Here is an 18,217-nt window from a genome sequence, read left to right on the forward strand (position 1 = left end):
AACTGGCGAAGTGCCAAACAGGTTACTCTAGCCATGGCTACGTTTGTAGTTCAAATAATACATGGACGGGATGTAGATTCCACCTAATGAGGCACTACATTGAACATTCTGTGCTAACATTATTTGAATCAATTTTGTTTAAGGAGCTCAAGTGAATATTGGTTTCCAGTTGAGATCTAGGTGGAAGTAGTCCCATCCTAACGTTCATATAAATATCTGGCGTGAAAGTTCCACCAGCCGGCACATAGTAGAAATGGAATAACTGCATTCATACATTTGTGACAACTTGTCATCTAATCATTGCAGCTTGTAAGTGTCACTTGTTGGATAAATTCCATCTGCCATAAATGTTGTCCACACTTGGAGCCTCGCTTCAAGCAAGAAGGCTAATGACACACATTTGAACAGAAGGTCATAAGATACAGCTCATCGAGCCTACTCTGCCAATCAGAATGCAATGGCTGATCTGATTGTGGCCGTGATTCCATTTTTCTGCCTGTTTCCCCGTAACCCTTGATTCCCTCTATCTAAGTCAGTCTTGAATATAATCAATGACCCAGTTTCCAGTGTTCTTTGTGGAAAAGAATTTGAAAGGCTAAGGCCATGAAAAGTTAGAGCAGAAGTAGGCCATTCAGTCCATCAAGTTTGCTCCACCATTCAATGAGATCCTAACTGATCTGATATGATAATCCTCAACATCCACTTTCCCACCTTAACTCCATAACCCTTGATTCCCTTACTGATTAAAATTCTGTTTATCTCAGCCTTGAACATACTTAACGACCCAGCCTCTACAGCCCTCTGCAGATTCTCTACCTTCTGAGAGAAGGAATTCCTACTTGTCTCTGTTTTAAATGGGTGACATCTTACTTTGAGATTATGCTCCCTGGCCTCAGACTCTTCCACAAGGAGAAACAACCTTTCAGCATCTAACAATCATCTGAGAAAAGATACTCCTCCTCATCTTTGGCTTAAATAGGAAGTCCCTTATTTTTAAACTGGCTCCCCCTTATAGTTCCAGATATTCCCCTGAGAAGAAACATTTTCCTAGCATTTACCCTGTCAAGGCCCCTCAGAATTTAAATGCTTCAATAAATTCACCTCTCATTCTGCTAAACTTCAATAAATATAGGCCCAACATTCCTCATTAGACAACTCCCTTCTCCCAGGAATCAGCCTGAAGAACCTTCTCTGAATGGCTTCCAAAGCGAGTAGATCCCTCCTTGTGTAAGGAGATCAAAACTGTACACAGGACTCCAGGTGTGATCTCACCAATGTTCTGTGCAGCTGTAGCAAGATTTCTCTACTTTTATACTCCATCTCTCTTGCAGTAAAGGTTGACATTCCATTTGCCTTCTTAATTACCTGCTGTACCCGCATACTAACTTTGTGTGATTCATATATAAGGACGCAATGGCTGATCTGACAGGGATCGGTGCTGGGGCCTGAACCGTTTACCATTTACACAGACGATCTGGAGGAGGAGGGCTGAGTGTAGGGTAACAAAATTTGCTGATGACATGAAGATGAGTGGAAAAGCAAATTGCGTGGAAGGCGCGGAAAGTCTGCAGAGAGATCTGGATAGGCTGAGTGAGTGGGCGAGGACCTGGCAGATGGAGTATAACGTTAGCAAATGTGAGGTTATCCACTTTGGTAGAAATAATAGTAGGAGGGCGAAAAGCTGTAGCATGCTACTGTGCAGAGGGACCTGGGGGTCCTTGTGCACGAATCGCAAAAACCCAGTCTGCAGGTGCAGCAGGTGATCAAGAAGGCGAATGGAATGTTGGACTTTATAGCGAGGGGGAGAGAATATAAAAGCATGGAGGTGTTGCTGCAACTGTACAGGGCATTGGTGAGGCCACAGCTGGAGTATTGTGTGCAGTTCTGGTTGCCACACTTGCGGAAGGATATATTGGCCTTGGAGGGAGTACAGAGAAGATTCACCAGGTGATACTGGAGATAAGGGGGTTAGCTTATGAAGAGAGATTGAATAGACTGGGTCCGTACTTGGTAGAGTTTAGAAGGCTGAGGGGGGGGGATCTTATAGAGACTTACAAGATAATGAAGGGCCTGGATAGGGTAGAGGTAGAGAGATTCTTCCTGCTTAGAAAGGATAGCAGAACTAGAGGGCACAGCCTCAAAATAAGGGGGGGGGGGACAGTTTAGAACAGAGTTGAGGAGAAACTTCTTCACTCAAAGGATTGTGAATCTCTGGAATTCTATTTAGGTCATGGGTAGATAGATTTCTGTTAGACAAGGGGATTAAGGGTTATGGGGAGAAAGCGGGAAAGTGGAACTGATCCACTTCAGATCAGCCATGATCTTATTGAATGGCAGGGCAGGCTCGAAGGGCTAGATGGCCTACTCCTGCTCCTATTTCTTATGTTGTTATGTTCTTACGTTCTTACATCGAGATCCTTTTGTATGAAGCACTCTGCAGGCTGTCTGCACTGAAATAATATTCTGCTTTTGTGTTCTTCCTGCTAAAGTGGACAACCTCACATTTTCCCACGTGATACTCCATCTGCCCACTTGCTTAATCTAGCCACAGCTCTTTTTCAGATTGTATCCTCCTCACAACCTGCTTTCCAACATCATCAATAAATTTGGCTGTAATATGGTCTGTCACTTCATGTAATTCATGAATAAAGATTGTTAATAGTTGAACCCAGCACAGATCCATGTAGCACTCCACAAGTTGCAGTTTGCCAACCTGAATATGATCTTTGCACCCCAACTCTGTCTCGCACCAGTTAGCCAATTCATTTTAAAACAATTATTTATGGGGTGTGCACATCGCTGGCTGGATAAGCATTTACTGCCCAATGGCTTGTTCTGCCATTTCAGAGGGTATTGAAGAGTCATCGACATTGCTGTGGATCTGGTGTCACATGTAGGTCAGACCTGGTAAGAAAGGCAGATTTCCTTCCCTAAAGGACATCAGTGAACAAAATGGGTTTTTACAGCAATGAAGAACTATTACTTGGTCATCATTAAACTTTCAACTCCAGATTTTTATTGTATTCGTATTTCACCATTTGCTGTGGTGGGATTTGAATCTTAGTCCCCAGAGCATTAACCTATCAATCTTTTTCTCTTTCTCTTCCTCTTTCACTAAGATATCATCCCAAAACCTTAAGCTTTTCTCTTGTGCTGTAACCTTTTAGGTGACACTTGATTGAATATCTTTCTGAAATCCAAATACACTGCATCTACTCTATTCCCTCTATGTTATGATCACGCTTACCTAAAGGATCCTTTACAATTAGGGCGTTAATTAATCCTGTCTCATTGCACCTAAAATTATCTATTCCCTGGTTGTTCCTAGAAATTGATCCAAGTACACTCGACGAACTCAAACTTCTGGCAATTATTGCCAATTTGATTTGTCCATTCTTTATGAAGATTAAAATCTCCCATGATAATTGAGGTAACTTTCTTGAAATCCCCAATTATTTATTGATTTGTACTCTGTTCCACAGTGCAGCTGCTGTCAGACAGCCACTTTAACGTGTGGCTTTTTTCCTTTGCTATTTCTTATTTCTACCTAAACTGATAATAAATCCCCAAAACAAGATTCATTCTCAATAATGTACTGATCTCACCTTTTATTAACCGAGCTACCTATCCCCTTTTCCTTTATAGCTATTCCTTTTGAAATGTCGGAATATTCAGGTCTCAGTCATAGTCATTTTGGCACCATTTCACTATAATGGCTATATCATCATATTCATTTACTTCCAATTGTGCTACCAATTCATCCATTTTATGTTTTTCCTACAGTGCAGGAGGAGGTCAGTTGGTCCATCAAGTCTGCACTGATTCACCAAAGAACATCTTACCTCGGCCCATCCCCACCCTATCCCGAAAACCCGGAACATTTTCCATGGCTAATCCACCCAACCTGCACATCTTTCGACCACAGGAGAAAACTGGAGAAACCCAGAGGAAACCCACACAAGCACAGGGAGAACATGCAAACACAAGGCTGGAATTGGACCCTGGAATTGTGAGACAGCAGTGCTAACCACGCTGTCAGTGTGCAACCCATTAGGCATGCTGCCTGCATTCAGATTAAAAGCCTATAACTCTGTCTTGTTACCACTTTTCCCCTGCTTTGACATTATTTGCTCATATACTCTGTCACTTCCTGTTACAATTTGGTTATTATCTGCATTGCTAACCTGTACAATTGCCTTATCTTTTCACTTTAACTTTCCAAATTTCCCCTCAAATGAACCAGTATGCATACTGGTTATTTAGAAGACCCCGCGCCAACAAAGCTGATATTAGGAGAGGTGACTAAATGTTTAATGGGTGGGGGGGTTTCCTTAGAATCATAGAATCCCTCCAGTGCAGAAGGGGCCACTTGGCCCATCATATTGGCATGAACTCTTTGACAGGCTCTTTTACCTAGGCCATCTCCCTTGCCCTATCCCCATAACACCACACTTTTCCTATGTCTAATCTACCTAACTTACACATCCCGGAACACCAAATGGCTATTTAGCATGGTCAATCCACCTAGCCTGCACATCTTTGGAGGAAACCGGAGCACCCTGAGGAAACCCACGCAAATACGGGGAGAATGTGCAAACTCCACACAGACAATTACCCAAGAACAGAATCAAATTTGGGTCTTGGCGCCGTGAGGCTGCGATGCTTAATCACTGTGCCATAACGCCACCCTGGAAGAAAGATAAGGTTTAGAGAGATGGAGATGTTTAAGGTGGGAGGTTCAAAGTGTAGGGCTTTGTTGACCGAAATCACAGCCTCCAATGGCGAGCAAAGGGAATAGAAAGGGTACAAGATGTACAAGGGGGGAAGGCAGTGACACATGGTACTGCTGCTGGACGAGTAATACTCTGGGGACCTGGGATTCGAATCCCCACCATGACAAATGGCAAAATTTGAGTTCAATAAAAATCTGGAATTAAGAGTCTAATGACGACCATGACACCATTGTCGATTGTCATAAAAACCTTTCTGAGTTACTAATGTTCTTTAGGGAAAGAAATCTGCCGTCCTTATCTGGTTTGGCCTACATGTGACTCCAGAATCACAGTAATGTGGTTGACTCTTAATTGCTGTTCAGAATGGGCAATAGGTGCTGGTTAGATCCTACGAACAGATTAAAAAAAAGTCAGAGTTGGATGAACACAGAATTCTTGGAGATGGGAGAGCTGAAAAAGGTTACAGAGACTAGAAGGAAATTATTTAAAAATAAGGGTGCGATTAGTAATAAGATGGGTACCTGATGATTATATTAGTGCATGTGCTGAAATTGGTCCATATTTAATAATATAAAACTTACAGCAGCTGGAATTGTTTTCTTCCTTAAATTTGGAATGTTCATGTTTGTTCGGAAAGTTAATGGTGCTGCTGCCAGCAGGTGCGTTTTTGTAAATAGCTGCTGCTCATTAAAAATTTAAATGTATTAATTTTGTCCCCTCCAGCACAATGGACTGGTTATTGACTTCAGCATGTTGCATCATTGAAATGTCACATCGAGAGGAAAGGCTGATTAAAACCTGACCCTAATCACTTTGTTGTTCCTGATTCAGTGCATGCAGAATGAGAAATAAAACTGCAGAGGGCTCTTTCTCCCCTCAACAAACAGGAACGGGAATGCACAGGGACTTGATGTCAGCTCTCACGGAACGTGTGACCCTCGATAAAGCTATTTAAGAAGTACAACGATTTGGCCAGTATTGGCCCTATTCCAATCTTTTGATGGACAGTCACTCATTCTCGTACTGCCGCGATGCAATGGTTTTGCTGTTACACTTTGAATGACTAATTTTTTGCCAATATTTACTCTAATCTGTCTCATTGACAGTGACCTGTCAAAAACTTTACTTTCACCACACTGACAGCCCTCTCTGGATCAGCAGGGATTGCTCACTTGTAACGCGGACAGGCAGCCTTGTCAGTGCTGTTAATGAATACACTGTTGTATTAGACAGACAATTTAAAGACAGAATTCCACTACACCATCAATCTTTACTAAGGGATGCCAGAAGAAAAATGCTGAACTGTTCATTCATGTCCAAAGTGCACAGGTAACCTCTAGCTTGATGTCATTTTGAATTTATTGAAATGGTTCGCAACCTGAAGTAAAGATGGATTTCCTCAAATCTGCGTGTGTACTGTGAGCTGGTGACACTTATTTCAGCCTTTTTCAATAGGTGCTCAGCTGTTATCTTTCACAGATGATGGAGGTCAGACCCAAACACATTTTAACAGGCTGAAGGGAAACAGGTATGCATTCTAAAATAAGAAATTAAAAATACAGTATGCAAGAGGGGTGAATGGACGCCAGTGACCACATCAAAGAGGAGGCGAACTGAGTTTTTTCATGGATCTCTCAAGTGAGCTTGCAGTCTTAAAGAGAATGTATAAGAAGGAAATGGACCAGAAGAGAGACTGATGCTCACAAATGGAAGGGAGTGCTTACAAACCACGAAAAGTGACAGTATTGGTGCATTTTTGTAGAAAGGAAGGCAAACACCGCTTACAATTCTCAGCCCTTTATTTATACAAAATATTTTCAATACTCTGATTATCCTAGCAAATTAAAAGTTTCGCTTGGTAGGTCATGAAAAAATAATTACAAAAAAGCGAGAATATTCTGAATTCAACTGATGCTCTTTCCTGGAGCATTAGAACAAATTACTTTTTTTCTTTAACTGCTGAAATTTCTGATATTTAAAATCACTGGAAGCGACAAGGCACCGAATGGATTGTCGCGTCCCACACAAACACACCATCTTTCGGAAAACACTCTCAATCCAATATTTCTGACACCACCAGTCTTCTTAAGTGCAATATCGACATAAACTTTTACCAAATAAAATTCTGAGCTTTAATTATGATGTGAATGTGTGTCGAAAGCATAGCAGAAATTAGATAGCAGATGACTTTGAAAATTTGATACAAGCCAATTCCTTCAACGCCAGCTGGTTCTTCCACTAATATAATTTGAGTTGCACAGTGGCAGGAATATTAACTGTTTCTCAGTTGGTTCAAGGACTTTTTTTTTACCAGTTACAGATTAATGAATGCGTGAAGGCAAGTCCTTCACTTAATCTGGCAAAATAATGAGAGATAGATCCCAGTATAATCTAATGGTTAAAAGACAACAATATAACATTGTAAAAATGAGGGACTTCTTCCCACTTGCATCATTGTACATGCAGCTGTAAAGATTACACCCCACAACAATTCATTTACCTTTCATTTCTTAGTCTGTAACTATTCGAAGTCCTTGAACCAACTGAGGAACTGGCCAAAGTACTGATGCTTTAGGTATGGGGGTTAATTAAAAGTAATCCGACAGCAAAGGTAGGAAGTCATGATTGTAGAAGCTGGATATTTGGAAATAAAAGCAGAAAGGCAGGGAACATACAGCAAGTTCAGTAACACCTAAAAACAGAACTGTTTATTTTATCTGATAGGAACATCTTACTGAAACCAAGGAGATTTTTCCGAGTATAAAATCAGTATCTGATGATGCTTCCTAATAAGTCTACTTAAAGGCATTTTTAAAGATATGCTGCCAGATGAACTTTTTCAAGTGATTTGCTTTATTTATAACTAAATGAGAACTGTCAGGACATGACCATGAAAGGTGTGAAGTACACAGGTGGGTGGACAGAGCAGTTTAACAGGAGTAATGGCTGTTATCTTTTGCCCTGCCCCCATGGAGGGTTTGGTGGCAGGGAGACATTTAATTGGGTTGAAAGGGCCCCACCCCACCACCCTCCTGCTGCTACCCTGATTAAGCCTGTGCTGGGATGGCCCATGGATGACCTTCCCGCCCTACCACCCATTGAAGCCCTTAAGTGGGTAACTAATCCCCATTTACAGGCCTCATTCTGCTGCCACTGGTATTGGCCCAGTGGTGGCCAAGGGGTTTGCCATGCGAGGTGCATAATGGGCAAGTCCTGGCATACACGTTGGCTTGCAGAGTCCTAGGGGGGAGGTGACAGCCTTATTCAAAGATGCTAAGTGTCACAGTTGCCCTCCTCAATCTGAGGTCTCAGGAAGGTGTTGTACGAACCGCAGCCACCGCCTCCCCCAGCGGAGCTATTGCGTACAGAACAGCTGCTGGCCTCTGATTGGCTGGTAATGCTTGGTGGGCGTGTGATCCTGGGGGAAATCCCGCCATTGGCGTCTAAGTGCTTGCGTAACACAAGATTTAGCAACCCCTCCTGAATAAAGGCAACATAGGGATCTCGCTGACTCTCCAGCCAGTGCTGGGACCCCCATCGCCTCTACCTGATTCTACCCAATCTTCAGCCAACCATGAAAGGGGAAGGGGATTTAAATAAAAACTCATTTTAAATTCTACAAATACTGCCATGTTGGTAAAATATTGTAGTTTTTAAAAAGTTTATGTGACAAACATTATGCAAGCAGTTAACTGAGGGACTTATTTCCATCTACTTCAGGTCAGCAATTCTTGTTTTTTTTTCCTCCCTGCATCAATATTTTCTTTGGAATAATTAAGCCCTTTGAAATTAATTTCTGCACTCAACTTTTGCTGTCAGATAAAAATAACTGACTTGAAGCAGGTAGAAAGATATTAAGTGAGATAGATTAAAGGTGGCACTGAGAAACAGATCAGCTAGGATTTGATGGTGTTGTACAACAGGTTTGAGAACCTGAATGCATATATAATATCCAACTCTATTATCGTGATACATACACATATTATTACATGAAGTTGTATAAACATTACAATCAGGATTTAGGAAATGTAGTCTTTGTTAAAAGTATTCTTCGAATTATCCTTCTTCCCGAGGTAATTATGACCCCTACTTTTGATTTTGTACATCTGCTGAAAGAATTTTTTGGACTAAACAAAATTTTGAATATTATATTCTAAAGGAGAACCTATGAGAGAAGTTCAAATACTTATCTGTGGGAAACAAGATTTTGAATTTTATTTAAGCAAAGCTGATCATTTCACTCAACTAATCCCTAATTTGAAAAGAGGTACCTGACTTCAGGTTAAAAAGTGAAAAGATCTGCGCAGCTTAATGAACAAAATCCTTTCCAAATTGACAATCAACAGATACACTACAAATTATGGTTAAATACACTAGTTGAGTAATCTGAAAAGGGGATGGGTGACCTTGCTAGTTGCTGTACACCTCATTGTCCAAAAAATTAACCTTCAGCAATTTTACAACTGCAAAATTAGGACATCCCCCAAGTACAATTAATACACAATTCTCTCCTGAGCTCTGGGCAGAGGTTATTATGTAATGGAAGTTGTTTTTTTTGGTCAGATTGATGGTTTGAAAGAATGGATCAAGAATTAAATTTAGTATTCTAAATTATACTAAATACACATTAAACCACAGCACCAGAAACAAATACCCTTCCCCTGAAATGGCATGTAAATAATCTGTAAAATTACACTTCTGCCTTATGACAAGGACACATACAGGAAAAAAAACATATACTTCTGCATTAATCCAATTTATCTACATCCATTTTAAAAATCAATCCTGGTTACAGCTTAGTGTGGGTAGGAAAGATTATAATGTAGGCATTCTGTCAGTGATTGACACTCCCTGTAAGAAACAGCTAATTATAGCTGGTCTCCTAGTAACTACAATAATTGCTTTTCTCTCTCTCTCTCGCTGAAAGCCACCACATATTTCTATGAGCTGTATACAGTGGGAAAAAAAAACACAATGATTTCTGTAAAGCAGGTAGCAGACAGCTTATTGGTTCTCTACAAGTACTGAAAGACACCTTCCGATGTGGTTCAGGCAGGTAACATCTATTCCGTTTTAATCATGAATTTTGATGATCAGAATCAAGTCAACAAAGTTTCATTTTTACATCAACTTTTATTTTATTGGAGAACATAGAAGAGCAATTCTAAAATGTTACAATGACCCTTAAAGCTAAGACTATTGGCTCCTGAAATCTCTCACGTCTCATCATTATGTATTCAAGTACTTCTATAGTTAGTTACAAGCAGCAAAACTTTTAGGTGCTCACATATGCAGAGTTCAATTTCAATTCTCTCTTCATCATAGTGTTCATTTGCACATTGTCCAAATCCACATTCGCAAAATAACTTTTGTCTGGAAACTAAACTCTGAATGTTCTGCAGCCCCAATGGAGTGCAAGATATCATACATAGTTACACACACATACTCACACTCACAGGGATATCAGTTATGCTGCAATGGAAACTGATGAATCCATCAAGGTTAATCGTAGACAAAGTGATGCTTCCTTCTACCCTTTTTGAATAGTTACTTAGAGTTTTCCAATATTAAGTTTAATGAGGCACAGAGGTCCACAGTTGCTGAGGCAACAGTACAATGGACATAGATTATGATAATAATGGGACAGAGGGAAAAAGAGAAAGCAAGGGAGGGAGGCAAGAGGTAGCATGGTCTTCCTGAGCAAACATCAACTGTACATGCGCAAAAAAAATAAAACAGAAGGTAGCTTACCATGAACTGGATGTTGTCAAATCCGTTTGCCAGCAGGTGGTTCTCATACTGGGGGAGTCCTATGCTCTCCAGCCACCGTCCCACAGTCTGAAATACAACTCTGGGTCCTGTAAGAGGTTGAAGGGGAAGCCGCTTCAGTAGTGACATACCATCAATCCGGTAATAGGGACATTCCGAGGTTGAGAGGTGGCATTGCCACATCGTATTCCTCGGAATGTGACTGTCGAATGAGCCCGCCAGCTTGATAGCTTTTGTGGTACACAACTCCTATCGACAATATTATTTTCAGTAGCTTGACTAAATGCTGGAATGCTTCTCACAGCCAGCAGGTATTAGAATAGGATGTGGATCCAGCATGCCAAGGTGTCTATCTATCTATATATAGAGAGAGCACTCTGTCTAAAGAACACATCAGAGAGAGAATATTAAAAGCAGGCTAGTCCCTGAACGTGTGAATGTCGCAGTTCTCCACGGTAAGCACTGCTCTGCCAGTAGCTAGGATTCTTTTTATCAAGTACTCCCACACTCATCAGTATGCTGTACCATGCTTCATGCTCCCCCCCTTCTCCTATTCATTGCCCAGCCCAGGCTACACCTCACAGTCTCTCTAAAGGCCATCAGAAAAGCAGATTTCTTTGTCTGCTAGCTGTAAATCTGTTGCTGATGCAGATGCTGATGCTGTTCCCTCCTACACACAGAGATACGCCAACCTTGAATGATGAGTTCAGTTAAAACAAATGCAGGAAATACCACTGTACAAAAATTCTTCCGTCTGCTATCTGTAGGTGCTGCTGCTTCCTCCTACATAAGACATTGAAAGCACCAGTCCTGAATATGATGTTCAAACAATATCACAATTTAATATGCTTCCAACAAAAATACTAAAACTTTTAAAAGCAATAAACATTTTTCAAATCTTTTATGGGGAGGGTGTAGGTATCAGAAGGCACTTGCGGTTACGCCAACGGCATATTCAAGGACCCCTTTTAACTTTTAATTCAAATACTCCACACTCAAAGAAAGCTTCACAAACTTGAGTTGAGAGTGTTCACATTAACATCTGTTCAGACCTCTGCTTTAGCTGTCATAATGTATATCACAGTGCATCGGAACTCCCTTTCTACCTTGGCATGACAGAGCCAGGAACTACATATCAAACTCAACAACCCTTTATCATTTAGTAGCTTCTCACATTATTCTTCCCCATTAAAGGGAGATCACAGGTATTTTGGAAAGGGAGATCACAAGTACTTTGGAAAGGCAGGTGATTGCAGCCACTGTAATGAACATGATGGGTAACTTATGTTTCATTGATGCCGTGATAAGTGACGGTGTGGCATAATAAAAAAAGTTTTCTCATCTGATAACAATTACTTGCATTTTATATAACACACAAAAAATGTCTCCAGGCATTTCATGGGGGCGTTATCAAAAGAACCATTGCCACCTACTCAAAGGTGAGGCAGGGGGGAGGAGGAGCTTTTGAGGAAGGCTGTAGACAGTGGAGACAGAGAAAGAAGGCTTTAGGAGAGAATTACAAAACATCAAGGCAAAGAGGATAAGAGCCACAGCCCCTGATGATGGAGCGGAAAGGAGTGAAGGGAATGCACAAGAAGCAGGTTCAAAGAACAAAGTGGTCTGGGAAAGGTTTGTAGGGCTAGAGCTGGTCATGGAGATAGACAGGGATTGAAACATGAGAAAGAACTTTAAATTCAAGCACTTGGAAAAGGGGCACCAATGCAGGTCAATTACATAAAGGGTGATGGCAAGCAGGACATGGTGCTGGTTCTTATGTTCTGGTATTGGCAGTAGAACGCTAATATTAGGCATGGAATCTTACAGCACAGGTGGGGGGTGGGGGGGATATAAACCATCTTGTTGGCATTGACCCTTTGGTAGATTACCCAATCTATTCCATTTTCCTACTTTTATCTCATGGCCTTGTAAATTTGTCCCCTTTGTGCATTTATTCACTTTTCTTTTGAAACTGGGAAATCTGCTACCATCAATCACCCTTTCAGACAGGGCGTTCCAGATTACAAAAACAAACACTGCATAAAATTAGCTTCTATATCTCACTACTAGTTTCTCCACCAAACACCCTAAATGGGTGTCCTCTGGCTCCTAACTTTTCTGGAAACAGTTTCTTCTTATTTACCCTGTCAAAGCCATTCATGACTTTGAACTCCTCTCTCACACTTCTCTGCACTAAATTTCATCTGCCATGTATCCGTCTATTGCACCTTAAGCATTCCTGAAATCTGTCACCGATTACTACATTTCCAAGTTTCACGTCATCTGGAAACTTTAAAATTTTTCTCTTTATACCCAAGTTTAGTTCACTAATATATATCAAGAAAAGCAGGGATCCTAATGCCCTTGGGGACACGACTGTGTCCATCCATTGAGTCTGAAAAACAACCATTCACCACCACTAATACAAAAGCAAAATTCTGTGGATGCTGGAAATTTAAAATAGAGACAGAAAATGCTGGAAAAACTCAGCAGGTCTGGCAGAGTGTAGAGAGAGAAACAGAGTCAGATGTTGCCAGACCTGTTGAGTTTCTCCAGCATCTTTTGTTTTCATCCATCTCCTTTTTCGGTTTTCAGTTCCTGAACCAGTTTTCTTTTCCACGCTGTCACGGTCCTATTAATCCTTTGGGCTTTAGTTTTGTTTACAAGTCTATTATGTGGCTCATCTGCAAAGACCTAGTACGTAACATCAACTGCACTGCCCTCATCAACCCTCTGTGTGACCTCATCAAGTAACTCAAGGGCTCACGTGGACTGCAGCGACTCAAGAAGGCCACTCACCACCACCTTCTCAAAGGCAACTAGTGGATGGGTAATAAATGCTGGCTAGCCAGCGACACCAATATCCCATGAATGAATAAAGAAAAACTTCAATAAACCCACATTGAATTTAATTTATCAGCTCATGTTTTCTAAATGATGCACACTCTTAATCTGGTGTTGTGAGACTTCTTACTCTTAATTTAGCTGAGGAAGAGCTCTTCGACTAAATGGAGTTAGCTGGAATGTACAAGTAAAAACGTTCTGATAGCTATTATCAAGGAAATCTTATTCATTAGCCATAAATACTTGTTTTTTTTCATGAATTTAACGCAAACCTAATTGTGTGGACTTCAGAATTTGTTCCATACCTGAAGCATCATCATGTTTCCCTTTCAGGCCGGTATTGATCCCAGCTCCTATGGAGCTCATGATTTTATCAATCTGCAAAGAACATAGTAAGACACATTAATCCCGAAACGGAGGGTGAATTGCCTTATCCTTTCCAGAGCTCTGCACGCCTCACGAAACAAAGGCTGTGTTCCATTCTGATCAGACTTACCATGGGATCCATTACAACTGTTTGCTCAGCTTTGTCTCAGTTACATTCCTGTTCTCAAAAAACCCTGAAAGCAACTACATCTCAATGCACAGAAAGTGCAAGTTATACTTACAAGTGGGAAATTAATTAATGCCCAAACTCCTCACTCCATGATCCATTTGCAACAGAAAAGCACTACCTGACAAAGGGGTATCCAGGCTCTATCCTCTCTTCATAGATGCTGTCAGACCTGCCAAGATTTTCCAGCATTTTCTGTTTTTGATAAAGGCACTATCCTTTCCATATGTCACCAATTAATCTTGGATGTCACAAGGATTGCTTGTAACATTGAGGAAGACAAATGTACTCAGAGCAAAAGTTTACACAGTGTAACCCCTGCTTTTTCTTCCTCAATGTTACTGCCCTCACCATGAAAACCTTCAATTTCTAAGACTACTTGTGTCCAAAATCCAATCACCTCTTCTGAAGTAAATAAATGTGGGATCCTGACACTAAAGCCAAGAGGAGATTTAAGAGTTTCTAAAATTACAAAGTGATTTGGATATGCTAAAGAAGGAAAGGCTAACTACTGGGAATCACTTTCATCAATTTAGTATTACAAAGGGAGGAAGGAGAAAGTTAGGAAGAACTATTTTTCCTCAGTGCATTACTGAAGCACGTAATGCTTTCCCCTGGGGAATAATTGGGATAATGGCAATTCTAAAGGGAGATGTGGATATATCTATTTGAAGAAAAGGAAAATAGAAGACTATGGGGAAGTAGGGTAGAGAGATTCATTCCCGAATTGTTCCAACAAAGAGCTAGGACAGACACTGTGTGTGAATTGGCTCCTTTCTACGTAGCTAGACTGTAAGGTTAGAACATAAGAACAGAAGAAATAGGAGCAGGAGTAGGCCATCCAGCCCTTCGAGCCTGCCCCGCCATTCAATAAGATCATGGCTGATCTGTCGTGTCTCAGTTCCACATTCCCGCCCTCTCCCCATAACCCTTAATCCCCTCGCTTATCAAAAACCCATCAACCCGCGTCTTAAAAATATTTAGCGAGGCAGCCTCCACCACTTCAACGGGCAGAGAATTCCAGAGATTCACCACCCTTTGAGTGAAGAAGTTCCTCCTCAACTCTGTTCTAAACCGCACCCCCCTTTATCTTGAGGCTGTGCCCCCTAGTCCTACTGTCCTTTCTGAGCAGGAAGAGCCTCTCCACCTCTATCCTATCCATCCCATTCATCATCTTATACGTCTCAATGAGATCTCCCCTCATTCTTCTAAACTCTAACGAGTACAAGCCTAGTTTATTCAGCCTCTCCTCATAGCTCAACCCCCTCAACTCCGGCATCAGCCTAGTAAACCTCCTCTGCACTCCCTCCAAGGCCAAAATATCCTTGCGTAAGGTTCCTAGCTGAGAAGTCCACAATGTAGATTCTTATAAGCCTTTGGGTCGGAAGTGTTGTAATATTGTCAGCGAGGATCTGAGGTATCCTGGCTGGGGGTAATGGAAATGCTGAAATCACCAATATGGGAACACTAGAAACCTCAAATTCATCACAACAGCAACTGATTTGCATATTTCCTGCCAGTTATCAAAGCAACTGAAATCTTCAATCCTTACAGAAAGGATTAGAAATAAAATAATTTGAAAATAGAGAATGGGTAGTGTTACTCATTGAATACATTCATTGGGTAGTTTGCAGTGAGGATATTAGGGATAGAGATACAGTTCTATTTTTTTGACTTCCAGGGACAGCAGAAAGCCATCACCAGGCACAGATTAAATGCCAAGTAAAAACCACCCCAACTCTGCCCCAGATGTGTGCCCTCCACTCTTTCTCAATAGTACCCACTACACCAGCGTGATTCCTTCCACAATCTGGTGGCTTCTCAATCAGATTGTTGAGCCTCTTTGATATTGTTGAAATCTGAACTCTTCTGGCATCCACATAGAGCTGCAGCGATATTCCCCAAAGTGATATTCCAATTGAAATACACCGCCAGCAGCTAGGAGTCTCTCGGCCTCTTATCCTGGGCTGGAGTGGAATCCAGGTCCCAGGGGTGAAAAGACAATGTGCTAACCCACACCACATGCACTCCCTCACAACATGCTCAAAGTAATTTTTGCTATTCCCAAAAGTGATTTCTAAAATTATATTTTATTAGTTTTAAGATGAAATTAAAACTCTTGTGAGGGACTGAATTAAGATCTGGATTATTAAGTGAATAGCTTTCTAATAGATATGTGCAAGCAGGTGTACATTGGACTTTGCGCGTTATATCCTTTCAAGCTGCTTTCTACATTACCATTAATACATAAGCAAGTAGGGTTCACTTGCTGGGTGATGCACATTGGACTTCAATTTCCTGCATTAATTGTATGTCATGCTACCAAAAATTAGCCATCATTCATTCATCTATATAATCGTTTTATTTATCATTGCTTTAATGATCTCTCAGTTTCCCCTAGTGCAAATCACAATTTAAACACTATGCAATGTTGGAGTGTCCTCAATTTGGATATTTGGAATACATGGCACTTTTAGAACACTTACCTCTTCCCATTCAGCTGTGAAAGAAGGTGTTCGTTCCAGACATTTTCCAGTGCACTGTTTGCTTTCTTTAAAGTAGTTTGAGACAGACTCACAGCGACTGTTCCTTGACTCTTCCTCAATAGGCGAACAAGTAATAAGGTTGGAATCCGACTTTGAAATGTTTCTGGCTAATTGTAACTCAAGGAGAGTCTTCGCTCCTGATCTTACCCTTCCCAAAGTGCACGCCCTATCCTCAAAGCCAAGCTTCTCTCCTGTGCTGTTCATCCAGTGGTCGTTATTCCGAAAAGTTCTGGTGCTGACTAACGTGTCGGTGTCATTCTGGTTCACTTTTGTGTGTAAAATGGTTTTATAAAGAACTTGTGGTTTGCTGTCTCTGTTTAATATTGATGCATCACTGACAGCTTGCAGCCGCTGTGCCTCATTTGTTTCATCTGTGCATTGTAGTGAATTTGCTTTAATTAAATTTGGCTCTCGCGTTGGCCCTTTGATTCTCAAGGCGTTGTCGTCGCTGAACTCTTTGTTTGCTTTCGTGTACAGATGATAAGGGTTCTCTGGAGACTCATAGGCTGGGGAAGAGCCATGCAGTAAACCTGCAAACTGCTCAGGGATGTGTCCATCATGGAGTTCCTCTTCCGCAGAGGCTTCACGTTGGCATAGACTTTCCTCTGGCAAAGACAGGATAAGAGGCAAGTAATTACAGTTAAATACCAAGAATGAATAAAGGGCAAGTTGCGTTTAATTAAAATGGAGGCAATTTCTGCTGAATGCCGTGACTGTAGTAAAAGAAGGAATAATTTACTAATCTCCCTGGGTGATATGATTTTTTTTTAGCACCCTGGGTGTTTGTTGCATTCGTCACACTGAAGGATTTCTGGAGGAGACTTTGCAGAGCCTCACAGTGCTGCAAGATTGCACTTCTGCTTTTGAACTCCACAAAATGCCAGATTTATACAGTTACAGTGCTCCCACCTCATTCCAACAGGTGGGCTGGGAGGTAAAGGTGACCATAAAAAAGGGGTCAGCTTAAAATCTATTGAGGCGGGGGCCAACAGGATGAAGCTGAGGCCTTTGCTGTGGACCGATCATTTGGGTCAGGGAGGTGAGAGTCCAAGGGGATAATGAATACACGACAAAGGGTGATATTGGAAAGATCAGGGGACAACAAAGAGGAAGAAGGTACCAGAAGGGCAACACAAAGAGAAGCTTCTGTTAAAGAGCTGGAGGAAGCAGAAGGTGAAAACGACTGGGGTTAAGGACAACTGGAGATAGAATACATCAAAGCTGCTGACGTAAATCAGAGCGAGAGACAGGTGCAGCGGAAAGATATGGGTATGCAAGTGATGCATTTGATTAAACGTGAGAAGGAAAACAGAAAGCAATGAAGGTGAACAGGATAAGAGAGGCAAACAGAAATCTTCAAGGTGCACACTCCTGGAAGACCAATGGCAATAAATGCAAAAACAAACACGGTGGCACAATGGTTAGCACTGTTGCCTCACAGTGCCAGAGACTCAGGTTTGATTCCAGGCTTGGGTCACTGTCTGTGTGGAGTTTGCACATTCTCCCCATGTCTGCATGGGTTTCCTCAGGGTGCTACGGTTTCCTCCCACACTCCAAAGATGTGTGGCTTAGGTTGATTGGCCATGCTAAATTGCCCCTTAGTATCAGGGGGACTAGCTAGGGTTAACGCACGGGATCATGGGGATAGGGCCTGTTTGGGATTGTGGTCGGTATAGACTGGATGGGCCGAATGGTCTTCTTCTACACTGTAGGATGCTATATCTATAACATACTGTGAATGCTGGAAATCTGAAATAGAAACAGGAAATGCTGGA

General features: G+C 41.5%; 1 protein-coding gene across 14 annotated transcripts in view; it reads right to left on the bottom strand.

Annotated features, from left to right (window-relative positions):
• Positions 1 to 18,217, bottom strand: part of anks1b (ankyrin repeat and sterile alpha motif domain containing 1B) — an 833,073-nt gene that overhangs the window by 98,108 nt on the left and 716,748 nt on the right. For 13 of the 14 annotated variants that reach the window (XM_080207323.1, XM_080207312.1, XM_080207322.1 and 10 more), the window contains 3 exons: positions 16,383 to 17,047; positions 13,649 to 13,721; positions 10,485 to 10,591 (listed from right to left, as the gene is read on the bottom strand). In XM_080207323.1, coding sequence (XP_080063449.1) covers positions 10,485 to 10,591; positions 13,649 to 13,721; positions 16,383 to 17,047 — 845 coding nt within the window. Of the gene's footprint in view, positions 1 to 10,484; positions 11,133 to 13,648; positions 13,722 to 16,382; positions 17,048 to 18,217 lie in introns of those variants that run through there. The other variant, XM_080207324.1, reaches the window with a different exon arrangement.

This window comes from Carcharhinus amblyrhynchos, chromosome 19, assembly GCF_965287045.1.
Source record: "Carcharhinus amblyrhynchos chromosome 19, sCarAmb.v2.hapA, whole genome shotgun sequence".
NCBI lineage: Eukaryota > Metazoa > Chordata > Chondrichthyes > Carcharhiniformes > Carcharhinidae > Carcharhinus > Carcharhinus amblyrhynchos.